This window comes from Haplochromis burtoni, unplaced genomic scaffold (genome assembly GCF_018398535.1).
Source record: "Haplochromis burtoni strain Fernald_Lab_line unplaced genomic scaffold, NCSU_Asbu1 Contig_36, whole genome shotgun sequence".
NCBI lineage: Eukaryota > Metazoa > Chordata > Actinopteri > Cichliformes > Cichlidae > Haplochromis > Haplochromis burtoni.
In genome coordinates, this window is record NW_024582397.1 from 305,357 (window position 1) to 322,488 (window position 17,132).

The window sequence follows — 17,132 nt, forward strand, 5'->3', positions numbered from 1 at the left end:
GGGTTTGCATTGTTCTGTCTTTTGATTAGTTGTATCAGTAGAAGGGGCTCCTCAAAGTAAGGAATCCAGTGAGACCATGCCCTGTCCCTCTCAAGGCTCCTCTGCCAAAGCACTGCATTATTCATCAGTGGTCTGCTACAACATGTGGTGCGTTTGATGAACTGAGTGTGAAACAAATATAACTGCTCCTTCTTTCAAATGAAGGTATGATGATAAGTCAAGATGTAGCCTTGCACATTGTTAACTTGGCTCCTTCAAGCCTGTTTATCTTTTATTCATGAGTTTCTGGGCTGTAGCTGAGAGTGCTATGCAAATTTTGATTGCTGCCTTAAGGGGGCAGTAAATAAAACTGACAGGGAGGGAAAAGCAATTTTGACAATGTGCTTAGCTGGTTGTCTACATCCAACATTACAGTCATCACACTTCAGATAATGAAATCTATGGCTTGTACTGTTGCAGTTTGTTCTGTTACATGATTACTAAAATTGGGTGTGTATTGGTTTAGGCATAACAATGCTATGTCCCAATCCATACCATGCTATTTCTAATTAAGTCTTAGCGTTTAGTGTTTTTACACTTTGGTGTTTTTTGCAAAAGTGAAGCTGCTTAGCTGAGGAAAAATAGAAAATTCAGGATGTAAGCAAAGAGTCTTAAAAAGACTTTAAAAAGTTCTTCCTTTTTCACATTTTAATTGGCTGCGATAGTCAAAAGCTGCTAACTGACTGTCATGTGGTGTTGGACGTATTGTATAACTTCCCGTTTACCGAAAAGTGTGTTGAAATCTGTGTGATAGTTAAACATAGTAGTTAAGATGTAGATATATGTATGTATGTATATGAGTTTGGTCACGTGCCAATGTGGTTTTTATTCTCTGTATTGCTGTGGGTGTGAACATTTGAGGACAATGTGCTGCCTGTTCTTTCCAGGGTGTATGCAAGCTAGGATGGTACTCAAAAAGGTTAAGAATTTTAGAAAATTAATGTTCCAGTTGTTATACTTTTTATTGTAAATCCTGTTTTGCCATTTACATCTACGAAACCAAAAAGCTTTTTCCCCCCTCAAAGACTTTCTTCCTAATACCTGTTTAAAAAGTGTAAAGATAAATAGATTGTTAGTGTTCAACATTGTTTAAACAACCCTTGTTTCAGATTTTTGTCTCCCAATCCGCCTTTGTTGAACTGGCAAATGGAAAAAGGTCTGAATTTCAATGAAAACATCAGGCGTACACATTTTATTTCAGATATTATTTGAGTGTTAAATAATAGAGCACATATACACTTGAATAACAGAGCTATTTAAACTATAGCTCTACATGGTTCTTGTTGTAGATCCCACTGTTCCTAAGGTCAAAATGTACTGTGTACAGTTTGTTAGTTGGTGGAAATTTCTTGCTCTGTTGACTAAAAAACAGAGGGGGAAAAACAAATGGTTAAGAATCTTGTAACTCTCAGGAGCAAACTGGCTCACTCCAACCAACCTCTAACAAGTAAAGCAAACATCACATTCATAAAGCTCTTTTGCAGATTCCCACTTTTTGCCTGTATTTGGCAAAGAGCAAAGAGCTCACATACTCTTTGCAAACTCCTTCTCCTGTGTGTGAATCAGTTGAGGCTGACAGCTGCCACATGTGTGGAGCTAATCATTTACTAGGTGCAGATTGAAGAAATGCCTTGGCTGCACTGTAACAGGAACACAAAGTCACATATTAACAGAAGTGCTTTGGAAAACTGCTCAGATGTTTTATATTCCACATGCCATAAAAAAATGCTGTACTGTTTTTACAGTGAATAGTAGATTTATTTTGGCTTGGTCTTGGTTAGAAAAGAGATTATATAGTCAGTGCCTTTAGGGGTCTGACCTTAAATTTCCACATTTGCTTATATATAAATGTATTTTGTATGGATGTGAAATAAAAAAATATAGATAACTATGTATTATATAGTCCAAAATAATTGGTGATTAAAACACAGTGCTCCAAGTCCCAGAGTTTAACACTTGACTGACCTCTTGTGGTAGAAATGTGCATTACAAGTCATAGCTGGAAAAAAATGACAGAAGTGTAAAGGCAGCGCACATCCAGGTCACAGACATTCAGCCGCCGTCTCTCCTCTTTATAGGCTGTTCAGCCCAGACGCCGACGGGCACAGATGAGAAGTGGTTTTACATTTTTAAGTTATTGTTCTGTGGGTAAGAGTACAAATGCTCTAATAGAGCAGAACAGTCACTTAACTCTATGGGTGGCTGGCAGTACTGGTAAACCAAAGCTGTACCTCGTCATACACAAAAGTTGTGCTGACAGTATGATCCTCTGTGCTGCCACTCACAAGTCTGTTTCATGAGTACATCAAGCTCCTGAGGAAATCTTGTAGCCACTCACTTTGAAGTTGTTAATTAGGACCAGCATCCCAACGGATGCTCCATGCTTTTATTGTGGAGGTCCTGCGAGGGCTTTCTCACGGTATGGGGCCCGTGCTCTGACATTGGCCCTCTCTCTACCCTCTGACTCTCCCAGGCCATTCCCAGAGAAGGAGGGAACCCTCCATAGTGCCCTCTGGGAACCTTTCCAAATGAGAGGAAGGAGGACCTAATAGAGCTCTGCAGGATCTGACTTCAGAAGGATTTCTTCAGGATGTTTTTTTCCTTTCTATTTTTGTCTTTACTCATTACTTCACTCATAAACTACACAGGATGTGTTAGTTTATACTAATTATCTCAAAAAGTTGATTCTGTTCATCTAGATGTAGCCTTTTCAGTGGGGGGAAACGTTTCGTCACTCATTCAAGTGACTTCTTCAGTCTCAGCTGACTGCAGGTTTCCCCAATCTTATAAACAGTACATTTGCATAATGACTGAAACTAGCACCACTGATGAAAAATGGGCTGTGAGGTCAGTTTCTTGATCATTAATATGCAAATTGTCACAAGCATTGATCAATGGTCATGGGAAGCATTCACAGAGAGTTGAGGAATGGCTGCAATGTGAAAGATGTACCCTTAGGCCCCCTCCTTGATTCAGAGATGCTCTTTCTCTTTTCACGAAAAAGGGCCTCCCTGACTCCCCGCTCAAACCAGCGTTCCTCCCTGTCCAGGATGTGTACATCCTCACCATTGAGAGTGGCCACTGGTTGCTTAGTGCTTCTGTGTTGTGCCATCCGCTTAGCCAGAGGTTGTTGGTTTCCCCGATGTATTAATCACAGTAATTCTCCTGGCACTTAATGGCGTACACAATATTACTCTGTTTGTGCCAGGCAACTGGATCCTTGGGGTGAACCAATTTTTGGTGCAGCGTGTTTTGGGGTTTGAAAATCACAGAGAAAATGTGCCTCAGGTGTTCCGATACTCCTGACTCATAAGGGCTCACTAAGGGTTTTCACTTAGGCAGCAGTTGTCCTTCTTCTCTTCTGGATCACCTGGAGCATTTTGGGATTTCCTTAACTGGATGATTGAGCATGCATCAAGACATTTATACTAATTAGCATCTGATTTTTTATTTTTTTTTATCTATGTGGGTGCCACAACATTAGAAACATGTGTCATAAAGCTTCCAGTAATTCTATTTTCATGTTACTGTCAAGATTTCACCTGAGCTGCCTGAGAGTTTGTCAGTAATTCTTAGCAATTAGTAATTCTTCTTCACTGGAAAACCAAATTGTAGTGTTTACGTAGACTATCAAAGAGAATGGAGAATCAAGGCATGCACCCTATAGAATTTCACATAAAAGACAAGATGTATGGACTTCGAATGCAGATGCATCAAAGACCTACTGTATAAGAACTTGTTTAGTTTGTTTGTAGGACTAAAGTGTTACATTTAACTACATGGCCACATGGGAAACTGTAGGAGCTAACTGTAACAGAGCTGCCATAAAAGACGAGGAGGAGGGAGTCAACTAGAAAAGCCCTGACAGGAATCTTGCTGAGAGAGGGAAAAGAAAAAGAAAGAGGGGAGGTAGCAGACAGCTCCAAGGAGATGTTAGTGAAGAGAAAGTGGAGCTCACCGTAAGTCTGATAGGATTGCAGGCCTTACATCAGGACTGCAGGGAGCACATATGTCCACAGGTACAATAGCTCTCTAGGATCTGTTTCAACAAGCTATGCTTCCTATGTTGGCTTTAAAAAAAAAAACCCACAGTTTTGAAAAAGGAAAATTTATGAGAGCAGATAGCAACTCCTTGGTGCATGTTATTACTGCCCTGCCCATGTTATTAATCTTGCACTGTGTTACTTATCTGTTGATAGAGTGAATAATTTCATCTGAAAACTAGAGCAATGATTAATCTATAAAGATCACTGTGGGTTGAGGAAATAGTCCAGGGTTTCAGGGACTTTTGCCTGCATGAAGAAGGAAATCAGCAAAAGCCAAAGCTGATACTTTTATCACAAAAGAAAGCAAATCCTTAAGAAAAGGGCCTCCACGATAGTTTTCAGAACACTTTAACATGTGTGGGAACGTGGCTTCAGTTCAGTGTCTGGAAGTGTTTAGCTTTCACATTGTCTCTTGGAAGTTGCTGCGTATGTATTTCACAGAAAGCTCGACTGATTGATTTCTCCTCTATTCAGAGCTGTTGGCAGTAAAGTGGAGGTACATGGGGATCTGGAAATTACCATCCTTTCTAGAGTTTGGGGTCAGAGGTCCCTTCTGTAGTAAAAGACACTTCTGTTTAAGTGTCAGTTTGAAGCCATGTGCCAAAGTATCCTGTAGTGTGACCAAAGGGGAGGAAGCAGAACACCTGTCTGTGAAGCAGAAGTACACTTGACACTAACCTCAGTTTTTGCTATTTGCAAAGCAACCCCAGGGATTCAACATGTGATTGTTAGAACGTTTTCTCGAAACCAAGTGAATGTGAGACACTGTAACAGCCTGCCTGAAAACACTGTAGAGCTGATGGTTTGAACTTTGAAGCCTTGGCTTGCTCAGAAGCCACGTGGCCCCAGCATCATACCCAGTTATTTGTCTTCTGGCTCTGACTCCCAGCCAGCAGGAATGGCTATCAGTTTACAGTTTGTGCCTGGGATCATCTGTAAATCCTCCATGGAAAGGCTGTTTGTGGCAGCACAAGAGAGTGATTTTGAAAGCTTTCCCTTTTCTTTCTGACTGTTGACTTGGAACATAAACTGATATTTGCTTTTAGAAACCATTTGTAGTTATTTACTAGAGTTTAGCAATGTTTGGATTATCATGAATCGTGCCATTCCCGCATGATTTTCAAGCTGGAATTTTACTAAAGGTTTTTTTTTGTTGTTGTTGTTTTTTAAACCTACTGCTGACCAACACTGCACAGGAATGAGCGTATGTGTTAGCGTCTTGGTATTTAATTGTTGTCACTGTGCATTGTATTATCATTACTAGCTTGTGAATGCTGAAAAAGCTCTAATGCCTATTTCTAGACAAAAGGCAATATGAATGGTGAAAGAAAACGAGCTGATGGGTTGTTTCCCCTGAAGATGAAAGAATCTTCTCTCTGGGTGTCCTTCAGAGGTGAAGGAGAGTGTTACCACAGCTGTGCTGCTCTTGTTTAAATTCAATACAGGACCTCAAGAGAAAAACACAGCCCAGATGACTTTTGACCCAGCAGGCTTTGGCAATGGTCAACAGCAGCAGATCCCTAGCTCACGTTGTTATGTTATTTACTCATTTTACTATTTAATCAATAAGTGCTTGCTGTGAGTTTGTGTGTGTGTGTGTGTCTGCTGAGAAATGAAAGGTAGATTTCAGCCATTAAAAATGCTAAGGTTTATAACTTTTAACAGACAAAGAAAAGAATTAAAGTCCAAATGATGATGATAGATTAAAAGGTTGGTCTGTGGATCTAAGATTTAATTGTGAAACCTTGCACTTACACGGGTTCAGAATGCTAATGCCGCCTTGGCACCAGGTTTTTCTGGGCTCACACTGTGATTGTCCTAAAGTCTCTGTTCTTCAGGAGGCACCGAGATTTTCTTTATCCACTTTGTTACTGGAGACCTGTCGGCCAATGAAAGGATCTCTCCACAGGTCAGTGTGGACCACAGGGCAGAAGTTGGCCCAAGATTTGCACAGCTCATTTGTATTTGGGGACATTTTGCCTTGGTGTCTTAGCAACACAGCCAAAAGCTGATCATTTTAAACCTGCATCCTGTGTCGACCACAGGATAACAGGTCCCCTGTGTGCCCCACAGGATCAAATGAGGGGGTGGAGGTCCCTGGATGATTCAACATTGGCTCTCTGTAATTACTTGGCCTGTGGAGCCATCTAGCTCATGTGCCAATCAAGAACAAAGTCAAATCTGCAAAGGTACTCTGTTGTCACTCAATACGAGAGAAACAAAGTCTCTTGAATTTGACTAGTATTCTTTATTTCACTATCTTGGTAGTTTATCAGTGATAATGTGAATGTTATAAACTGAAAGGCAGTTGTGATGTTAAGCAGTGGCACCTCCTGTTTCGCTGTGGCATATTGTGCTGAGGATATTGGAGTCTGAGGGACATGTAGAGCTTTGTTAATTAAGACCTTCTTTTGAAATAGGAAGGCTTTATTCCCACGGCATTAGGTGAATTGCATGGGGCAGCACACTATTAATCCACCTTGTGAATTGCAAGCATTTCCTTGAACTCTTCTGTTCTCTTCTTTTGCGCTTCCTCTTTGCTCCCCTGTACACAATTATAAGCTGTGAGACAGAAGGAATGTAAGGCTATTTTCAGCATGAAACATCAGATGTTGCGGTTTTGTTGCAGACTAGGAGAAGGGCAGTGTGTTTCCCCTGGCTGTCTGTCTAGCCTTAGCTGACTCCTCACAGTGAGTGGGTGTCTGTATGCAATTAGCATCATAAAGGAGAAGAGAGGCTTCACCTCTAGGCTTCCCAGGATGACGACACCTTCTAGTGGAATCTTTTTTTTCCATATTGCTGGTTCTGTTTATCATTCTCCAGGTGTTCCTATAGACAGTCTCAGTACTCAGTTACAGTCTGAGTCATCTGGCTGATTCATTTTGTGGCACCGAAGTATGGAGGAGGCACATTTGTGTGGGCATACACAGATAGTAAATTAAACCATTTGTTTGAGCGTTTTAAAGTTCTGCCATGCTCTTAGTGTCTTTGCTGTTAAATGATTTATTGAGGTAACTAAAGTGGAGGGACTCTGCCATTCTGTCTGTGCTTGAAGCTTTATACCCAGTCCTGGCCCCATTAGACCAGGAGAGGAAATGGCAGAAGTGTCACAGCGAGGCAGGCAGAGGGCAAGTGGAGTACATCTGGAATTCTACTCACATGATAGGAAATTATGGATGGATATGATATCCTTACGTAATCGCAGAGCCATGGAAAACCCTGATCATTTTAAAGTGGCTTTATCCGCATATTAAACCAATAGGTTTTCCTCATAAATCATAATTATGGGGATTTAATCAGTATAATGTAAAATTAGGCTATTGATGTATTGTACAGCCAATCCGGCCCCAGTGTCCTTCTGGATTTGATTTATAAAAACATTTGCTTATTTGATTCTTTCACTTTAAAAGATTTACATTGAACTCTAAGGTAAATTGAGTTGACTTTTTGCTTTTTTTAAACGTGTGTTTGTGTCAAAATATATTTTATTTAAAGATTTTATTTTTAAAAAATCGTGTTCTTTATGCATTTATTTACTTGAAACTACACTCTCACCATATCAGATGACTTTGAGTGTATTTGTTTTGTTTCAGACATAGAGTTGAAACAGATTGACATATATTACTGTTAGGATGATGTTAGCGCAGAGTCTTGTGAGCCGAGGGGCTCAGCATGATTCACTGCTGCTGATTGCTGACAGTTTATGTCATGGTTTTCCCAGAGTTCAGCTGCCTACGTTTTTTCCATTTCATTGACCCGCTGTAACAACATCTGGAGTCTGTAAAAAACGTTCTTCCCTTTTGTTTGTTTAAGTTAAACTTTTCCCACATCACTTTTAACACTTCTTGGATGAAGTTTCGAGAAAAAAACTGTAAAAGCTGACCTCGTGTAATCTGGACAGAAAACTGAGTGAGAGTAGAGAAACATCTTTTAGGAAATTGTAGGAAATTCTTAATTTTTAATTATTGAAATACAAGAGAGTCCAAGGATTCAGAGGCAATCTCCTCTGTTGGTTATAGCTTAGATGTTTGCCAAAAAATCTGCTGAGTGGGGTATAAAAGAGTTGTCGTGGGCAGAGCTGGATAGGAGGGTCGGGCAGTAGGAGCTGAAGGGGAAGAAGACGGGGGTGAATGTTCACAAGTCTGCCACAGAAAGGGGTGGGTTGAAGGAGAGATTTAGTGTTGGGACAGGCACATGGTAGTTGGGGGTAGACGGAAAGAGAAAGGGAAAGAAGGAACTGTGGATCTGAGTTCCAACTGGAAGCTGTGTTCAGGCAGGGAGAGAGAGCAGGAATGTGGCTCGGCGTGGGAATGAAGATGCTCTGACATGCTGAGAGACACTCTTATGATTTGATGGATATATGAACCACTCTGGCTGTATGATGAAAACATCCCGTGAGTACATGATAATTTGTTACTGGCAGGAAACTACAGTGGTAGTTTGAAGTGTTTCGGAGAGTAGGCATATTATTAAGACGGATGCTTCACTGACGATAATTACTTATTATTCACAATAAGACTGAATGAATGAATTTGTTCTTTTTATTTTAGATTGTTTTACAAAAGAGTATGAAAGGAAGAAGATTATAAAGGCTCAGGACAAAACAAAATAAAAACCTGAAAAGTTTTTGCTCATGTTGTTGCCAATCAATATTTATCAAAAGTTTGGGATGAGACTGTGGGACTACCCACCTCATTCTGTATCTAAACTAGGTTTTCTGTAGGGCATTTTGTCACGTCATATCCATGCAATGAATTACATAACAGCTGGGTTTTTTAAAAATATATTTTTGGTAATGTTGCACAAAGAGAATGGTAAAGGAAGGACGCCCTCGGTTGCCACAGATGCCATTTGTTGTGCACAGCTTTTAACATTCAGAGCCATTGTGTCACAGCCAAACTGGGTTTCATCTCTTTGTGAAACTGTAATTTTATACTGTACACAGGTTTAAAGATGTGGGTTGTGGAGGGAAAACACAAGTTCTCATTTTTGGCATCATGCCCATCCAGCCTTTTATCCACAAGAGATTTCCTTAGAGAGAGGATGAGAGGACAGAATGTCTCAGTATCGTGTTACAGAATGCCAAACAGAGAGGAATTCCCAGCTCATGTTACTTGCTCCCAGTGGTCCAACCTGTGGCTGTGGGACACAAGAGGACCTGGCAGCGCTCTCACTATGAGCTACAGTTGAATTATACAGGCCTGATATTATCCCCCTAAGAGGGAAGGCTAGCTGTTTAGAAAACCTTTAGCTCCTGCTGATACAGGTGGGAACAGAGCAGAGTGGCTCCTGGACGCCTACACATGTTGACTTAACTGCTGGTTAAGGGGGTAAACAGCAGACCTTTTCTATCATCCAAGGACAGAGGGAACTGTTAATATTTATTCAGTTGCATGACCAAAGTCACTTTTTATAGATTTCTGGATGGAAAACAAGTAAAGCAGCACAGGTGAGTTCAGGATTATATCTGGAAAAACGTCCGATAGCTGTATATTCAGTTAAACAATACAACTGCTGTAATTATGAAGTATAGTGTGATGAATGATGGTGTTTTATGTTTCAGTCGTATTTTGTCAGGCTCAGATAGGGCTTGGAAATAAGACTTCAGATGTAATGGGAGAATTGTTTGTCAGCCGCTGGCGCAGTTTATGCACGATTATTCTGGAATTAATATTTACTGTCTGCATTCTTCTTCAAATTGTGGAAAGGTTTTTGAACAATAACAACAAAAAACCCACCCCGAAACTGGTAAGAGCTGTTTAATAAATAGATTTAGGTAGATATAAAATCCGTGCTTCATATGTTTTATGTAAAATAATTTACCACAGAGTCAGTTAGGTTTCTAATGCTTAAAATGTACCTGTGGAGTGACTCACCATGATGTAAGGCATTGTTTGGTTATGTGTTTTGTTTTTTTTTTAACTTTAAGAATTTTTGTTATAAATTAGTCTTTGGATCAGTTTGTTAATTATCGTGAGACAAACAGTAAAACAAAAAGCATTTTTCAGAACAACCAGAAGTTTAAAAACCTTAAGAAAAATGTTTTTATAGGAAACTGCAATAAACAGCAAATAATCTTCTTCAATGAGGACAAGTAGGCCTTTTTTAACATAAAAAAGCTATAATAATCCTGCATTATTTCTCCTAACACATTCTTATAAATTCTGATGTTTATTGACTACAGTTTTACATTTCCTCTCCTAATGTAACGCAACCTATTTACTGTAGCACTGGTGTGTCAGACAGCATGTCTTGTGTAGGCGGTAAATGTCACCCAGCTCTATTAGCATTAATGGAAAGGCGCCAATGGTCTGTTTCCTCTCCTTGTCATCAGCAGCTCTGCAGACGTCTCACTCTGCAGGTCACCGGGACCAGTTTATGATCATGACTGGAGGGATCAATTATCACAAACTCTACTTGTTTGCTTTGCTCGGACTCTATTAAAGAGACAGAGTGCTGATAAGGATCCTTTTACCCTATTTACATTTTGTCACTGTTTGTTTTATACATAATAGTATCTCTGGATTTACCCAGATCTGCTGTCTGTCCAATCTTAAGTCTGTTGTGCGTGTTGGAAAAAGGCGCAGGCTTGGTTTTGGTTTCACTTGAAAGCCCAGTTTCTTTGTCAAAATGAAAACTAACTCATGTAATGTGACTATATTTCACTTTTTATCTCAAACAATAAAATTTCTTGTATTTCAGAAATTGAGGCGAAAGAGGCGTGTGATTGGCTGCGGGCAGCAGGATTTCCCCAGTATGCTCAGCTCTTTGAAGGTAAAAAAACAAAAAAACTCCTCCACACATTCACACATAACCAAAGGGTTGAAATGTTGACATTGAAGGGAAAAGGGTTAACAAAGTAGAACAGCAATAAAAGGCTTCTGTAAGGAACTAAAAATGGCTTTTTTAAATTTTACATCTGTTCCTAAATAGAACAGTGTTTTTGATTGAACATGGACTTGAAAGCTGATGAGTGAATAATGGTACACAGTGTTATCTGGTCTGCCCCCAACACTGTACACAAAACCATGTATTCATGAGCTGCATAGTGCGCCTCATTTACACCACTATTCTCAGGAAGCCTTGGAGCTTGGACCGCAGTCAGATCCCTAGACACAGCAACACAAGTGGAAAATTCAGCTGCTTTTAAAGTCTAATCTTTCCAAGCTACGATTACTACATAAACATGTCTTCTGTGCTTAAAGACTAAAGTCATGGGACGAACTGGGTTTTATCAGAGCTTAAGGTAGCTATACTCCCTCAGATCTCTGCGCTGTGGCCAGACTTCTGATGTGCTGTGGTGCAATATATTTGTTTTCTGACAGTTTGTAGATAGTATGTGGACTTTGGCAATGAATGCAGACATTGCTGTTTGAGTGAATAATAAGTTAACATAATTTTAGTATGATATTGGGATTGTGTATTAGAAATTATCCCAGTGCTTGAAGCTTTTGCCATTTTTTTAAGTCCAGAATACAGTTTAACAGAATATTCGCCCAACTTTAAAATCAGACCGAGCAACCTCTGCTTTTTATAAGAATTCGACAACTTGACATGAATGCAGTGGAATGTTAGATTCATCCTCTTAAGTTATGTAAGAGGAAGCCCATACCCAGGGCAAGACGTAATGCTCACAAGCCTGAACGCTGTTATTTGAACAAATTCTGTCTCTGCTCATTAGCATCACATACAAAACAAGTTTAATGGTCTCCCAGCTTTCAATGTAGTTCTGGAAAGAATGTGTTTTCCCCATCTCTCTTTCCATTCATCATATCCAAGAACACTGCTAAAATGTCAGGGAGGAATTTGAACACTGCTTCTTTCTCCAACTTTTATTCTTTTTATTCCAGATTCGCAGTTTCCCATTGACATTACTCCTGTGAAAAGAGATCATGATTTTTTGGACAAAGATCTTGTGGAACCTCTGTGCAGGTAATGTCATGTCAGATATTTATAGCTAATCTTTGAAATAAAGTTGCAAACACTGAAGTGGAGCTATGTTAAAGGCCCTGTGAAGTTTGGCATGGAAGCACAACTTCCATGGAATGATGTGAAAAAAGTTTAAAAAGCTAAAAGCTGCAGACACAAATCCTGTATTTATACAACTGTTATTACATAAACTCGTTGGTTATCCCCTTTGGGATCGTGTCAGGAAGGGCATTCAGCTTAAAACTCTGCCAAATCAAACATGAAGCTACCCACTGTGGGGACCCCTTGTGGCAGCGATCAGCTGAAAGTAGCTTACTATGAAGTTTTTTCCCCACTTGGAGTTATGTTTATTATTTCATTTATTAAATCACCGCTTACAGACCTTCACCAGGTTGCACAGATATGGTGGTCCCCAAATGGACAAAATGAAAATTTTGGTTTAAAGTTGGTGTAAGCAACATGCTCTTTGGCCGCATTGGATAAAATACTTCTATATTAACCTGATGTCCTTCTTGTTGTTTATAAGTAATCTGAGAGATAAGAGAGTTTCCAGGCTTTAGAACACTTAGCCTGGGATTGGAGACTTTGGCTAGCATAAATTAGAACAACATCAAGTGGAAGGATATGGTTGTCCAATAGTGTGATTGACTTTTTTGAAGTCAGATCGGATCATTGACCTATTTTTAGCACTGCAAGAGGATACGGCTATTTTTAAATTTTTTTGGCCTTTTCCACATTTTATGCCTCTTGCAGCTTTATTAAATCCTTCACTTGCAAGAGCACTGATGAGACTCTTCTGCTGTTCATCTAACCCAACTATGCATAAATACTGTATATGATTTCCTAGTTTGCCAGAGAGTGACTAAAAACGTACACTAAGCCAACAACTGGTGGTTATACATAACGTTCTTGTAGGGTGAGACAACGCATATACTTTTTCAAGCCAAGATGCAAACAGCACTCAGGCTACCACTGTAACTATAGCAACCATCCCAAGAGGAAAGCAGAAGGAACGTGAGGGGTGCCTTGCACAGCTCAATATGCTGTGACTCTAAACAACCCTAAAGCAACTCATCTGAATTCCAAACTAGCCACGGGATAAATACAACACAATTGGAAACAGTTCCACCTCTAACGTGATTGTTGTCCACGACGTTCCTCCATCTCTATGGTAACATTAGGATGGCTTTATTATCAGTTTTGCCACCACAGGCATGTGTGCAAAAATAAACAGCGGCCTTCATCTTGTGATTGAACTGAAGCAGATAGTTATTTTATGTGTGTGAGTTGCTTCTCTGATCCTTCACTAAGCAGCCTCCTTTTTATAGTAACCACATTCAAAGCTCTTCTGGCCTGCAAAATAAAGGGCCCCCAGCTTAGAGATCCCCCTCTTCAGTGCTCCACTATCTACAGTAACAATCATGGGAACGTCTTGTTTAACTAACCCCTTCTGTAACACTGGAGAATGGTTAGAGGCCTTTTACTGACACAGAACAATACTGTCAGTCGGTTAAAAAAAGCCTGTTAGCAGTATGTGGAGCTGTTAAAGCTTGTAATTATCTTACCGCACATTTGTTTCTTTGTCTAAAGCCAACACTCAGTTTAGCGGGAGTGTGTTTTCTTATGTCGTCATTTTTTCCATCTGCAGCGGTTGGTTCATTTTCAGCTCTTACTGCCGTTGTACAGTGTACTGTAAATTCCAGTAGGCACACCCACAGACTCCTATAAACTGTAATCACTAAGGATACGCTCAAAGCCTTAGTTCGTGATGTTTATTAGAGATACTGAAAGCATTCACTGTTTCTTTTTATAAATCTACGTTAAGGAAATGTACATCAGTATTTATAAATAGATTATGATAAATGCAAAACCTACAGCTATATTGTCTATGCTTCATGTTAAGGACAGTCTTTCTAAATCACCATGCTAAGTTGAAGATCACATTTAAGACCTATATGTTAGCACGTACAGGGGAAAATTTTGAATGAATTTGATTAGGCAAAGTTGAACTAAAGTTCACGTTTGTCAGACTGCTACAGGCAGCCCTTCAAGCCACTATCACTTAGAGAACAGAGCAACTGACAATTACCGGTGTTCATTAGGTTTAGGGTACTATTATATGGATAAATTCAGTTTCCCACTGGGTCTGGCTCTGCATCCAAACAGACACTGATCAGATTAACACTTAAACAACAAACAGAAGTGGATCTTTTTCTAGTCTGCTCATCTGGTGTTGATTACTACTGCTGCTTTCTTTTGTTTGCTTGGAACAGCTTTTCATCCTAAGGCTGTTTTTCTTTCAGGCGACTCCACACTTTAAATAAGTGTGCCTCTATGAAACTTGACGTGAATCTTCCAAAGAAGAAAGTAAGTGTTAAAGTCTTTTTACTTTTACAGTTGTGACAAGTATAATATAACATTAAATGCATTTTGGATTTGGGGAAAAAACAGCATCCTCCTTGAAGAGATATATTTTTAAAACACTTTGTGACTCAATTGGTAATATATTTATTTTTGCCACAACAATAGCCTTTTGTGTGCGACTCTCCACATAGTCTGGACTGCTTTGAGCTGTTATTCTTGGTTTGTAGCTCTTAATAGAAAAAAAAAATCTTTGAGTCTAATACCACAGTAGTTATCAGTAATTTTTAAGATGTTGAAAAGAAATGTTAATACATGCTTCAGCACAAATAGAACCTAACTTTATCTTTATATACAACTATTATTACATTCACAGTTATTACTTCTTATTTGTTTGCGCACTGGAATGTAGCCTTTTCTTGGCTGGTTGCATAATGGTATTAGTCCTTTGCAAACACATTTTCCTTTTATTGCCTGTAGCTATCCTTTGTGCTATAGATTTTGTGTGATAGTACACACGTTTTAGCTTCCAGTGAAAAATTTTTCACACACACAGTACAAAGAGGTAAAATATGCAAATTATCCTTTGTGGAGTGTTTCTGCATCCATGGTCTTTTTGATTGTTATTGTTATTTCAGTGGATAGTTATTTACTACTGCAGTAACTTTCATGAGACCTAAATAGCAGCAGTTGCAGTTATATCTGCCAGAATAATTAGTGTAAAATAATCTTTCTTTTCCCAGAGTGAAGACTCTGATGAAGACGATCTGTTTGCTATTAGTGACAAATGGACCTTTGAGTGGAGCAGCCGGCGTTGGTCCAGGTTACAGGACATTGACAGTCTGCTGGGAAATCACAGAGAGGGTGAGCTCTCCAGAGATGGTGTGCCTCTGAGAACTACCACCAGCAGCGAGAGTGTTCTGACAGACCTCAGTGAGCCAGAGGTCTCTTCTTTGCACAGCGAGAGCAGCGGAGGCAGCGGTCATCGGGGCCTCAGCACAGAGGACTCTGATTGTTCTAACCACACCTGCTCAGACACTGCAGCAATGCCAGACTCAACTTCTCTCACAATGCCTCACATCCCCAAAGAATTTGCTCACTTCAATTCACCATCTGACAAGCACAGCAAAACAACCCACTCTCGTGCCAAGGAGTTACTAAAGCGTATGGATACACTGAGCTCCCGAGGTACTCTGGGAAAAGGCCATAAGACGCTGGTAATCAGCTCTCCTGTGCTGCAGCAGGAGGCCCAGGCCCTGAAGAAATTGAGGTGTGAAGACATAATAAATGGAGATGGTAGAGCTCTGGAACCACCATGCAATAAAATTCTGCCGTCCCACTCCAGTAGTGAGGGTAGCAGCCATTCTGGTGGCAGCACTGTCAGCACACCCAGCCTAAAAGAGCGTAAGCCTCACCGTGTTGACCATAAACGCAGTGGCATGTATTTGGAGGACATGGACATCTTCTCAGGATCCCAAATGAATAAAGTTGCAGAACAAAATCGTAGAAATGAATTTTGCTCTTATGAAAACCTCGTGGTCCACATTCCCAAAGACCACAAGCCAGGAACCTTCCCCAAAGCATTGTCCATAGAGAGCCTGTCCCCAACTGGTGGCGCCTCAATTAACTGGCACACTGGCAGCATGCACCTGGACTCCCCTTTAATTTCATGCAGAAAGGAAACACGGCCTGCCACCCAGTCCTCTTCCAGAGGTAGCCGCATCAGTGTGTACGATAATGTTCCTGGCTCGCATCTGTATGCCAGCACTGGAGACCTGATAGACCTGGAGAAAGAGGATCTGTTTCCACACCTGGATGATATCTTACTGCATGTCAATGGTCTACAACAGATAGTGGACCACTGGTCAAAAAATGTGTTACCTGGAGGCGAGGGGATAGTACAGATCGATGACGGGAAGGATGATACAGCAGGGCTTCAGTCCTCTAGTCAGATTACATTGGACTTTGAGGGAAATTCTGTCACGGAAAGCCAGATCGTGCCTAGTGATGGAGACAGAGACAAAGTATCACTTACAGAGACAGAATCTACAAGGCTCAGGGAAAGGAGGGACTCCGGTGTAGGTGCATCACTCACAAGACCTAATAGGTAAGACTGAACTGATGGAACTAAGCAGTAAGAGTATGTTAAGATGAATAAAAGTTTACTCTATTTTCTTTGCTTTTTTAATCTCTTTTGGCATTAGGTTAAGATGGCCCAGCTTTCAGATATCTAATCGTCTAAGTCACTCAAGAGCATCCCTGCAGATCACAAACCAATCAGCAGGCCAGCTGAGTTTGTTACAAAAGTTTTCACTGTTGCGTTTGACTGCAATCATGGAGAAGTATTCCCTGACCAATAAACATGGCTGGACTTGGTAAGTCTAACATATTCTCCCAACTACTTATGTTTGATTCCTATTTTCAATTTGTATTTTATTACAGTTCTTTGAACTGATAATCACTCTCAGTCATCAGTATTCTTTATGTATGTATTTGTCCAAATCCTGATATACTGTATTGGCGTCCTTCATTGCCATCATCTTTCTTTAGTCTAAAGAGAATTTTTTAAAACATGTGCTAATGTCTCTCCTAGGTCTGTGCCAAAATTTATGAAGAGAATGAAGGTACCAGATTATAAGGATAAGAATGTGTTTGGAGTTCCTCTCATTGTGCATGTGCAGCGTTCAGGACAGCCCTTGCCCCTCGGCCTGCAGCAGGCCCTGCGGTACTTGAGGAGTCAGTGTCTTGACCAGGTCA

At 40.2% G+C, this 17,132-nt stretch overlaps 1 protein-coding gene across 8 annotated transcripts in view; it reads left to right on the forward strand.

The window, feature by feature from the left end:
* Positions 1-17,132, forward strand: part of stard13b (StAR-related lipid transfer (START) domain containing 13b) — a 60,979-nt gene that overhangs the window by 40,708 nt on the left and 3,139 nt on the right. For 5 of the 8 annotated variants that reach the window (XM_042219643.1, XM_005926445.2, XM_005926446.2 and 2 more), the window contains 6 exons: positions 10,788-10,859; positions 11,936-12,017; positions 14,318-14,381; positions 15,119-16,482; positions 16,580-16,750; positions 16,969-17,128. In XM_042219643.1, coding sequence (XP_042075577.1) covers positions 10,788-10,859; positions 11,936-12,017; positions 14,318-14,381; positions 15,119-16,482; positions 16,580-16,750; positions 16,969-17,128 — 1,913 coding nt within the window. The other 3 variants (XM_005926450.3, XM_042219644.1, XM_042219645.1) reach the window with 3 other exon arrangements.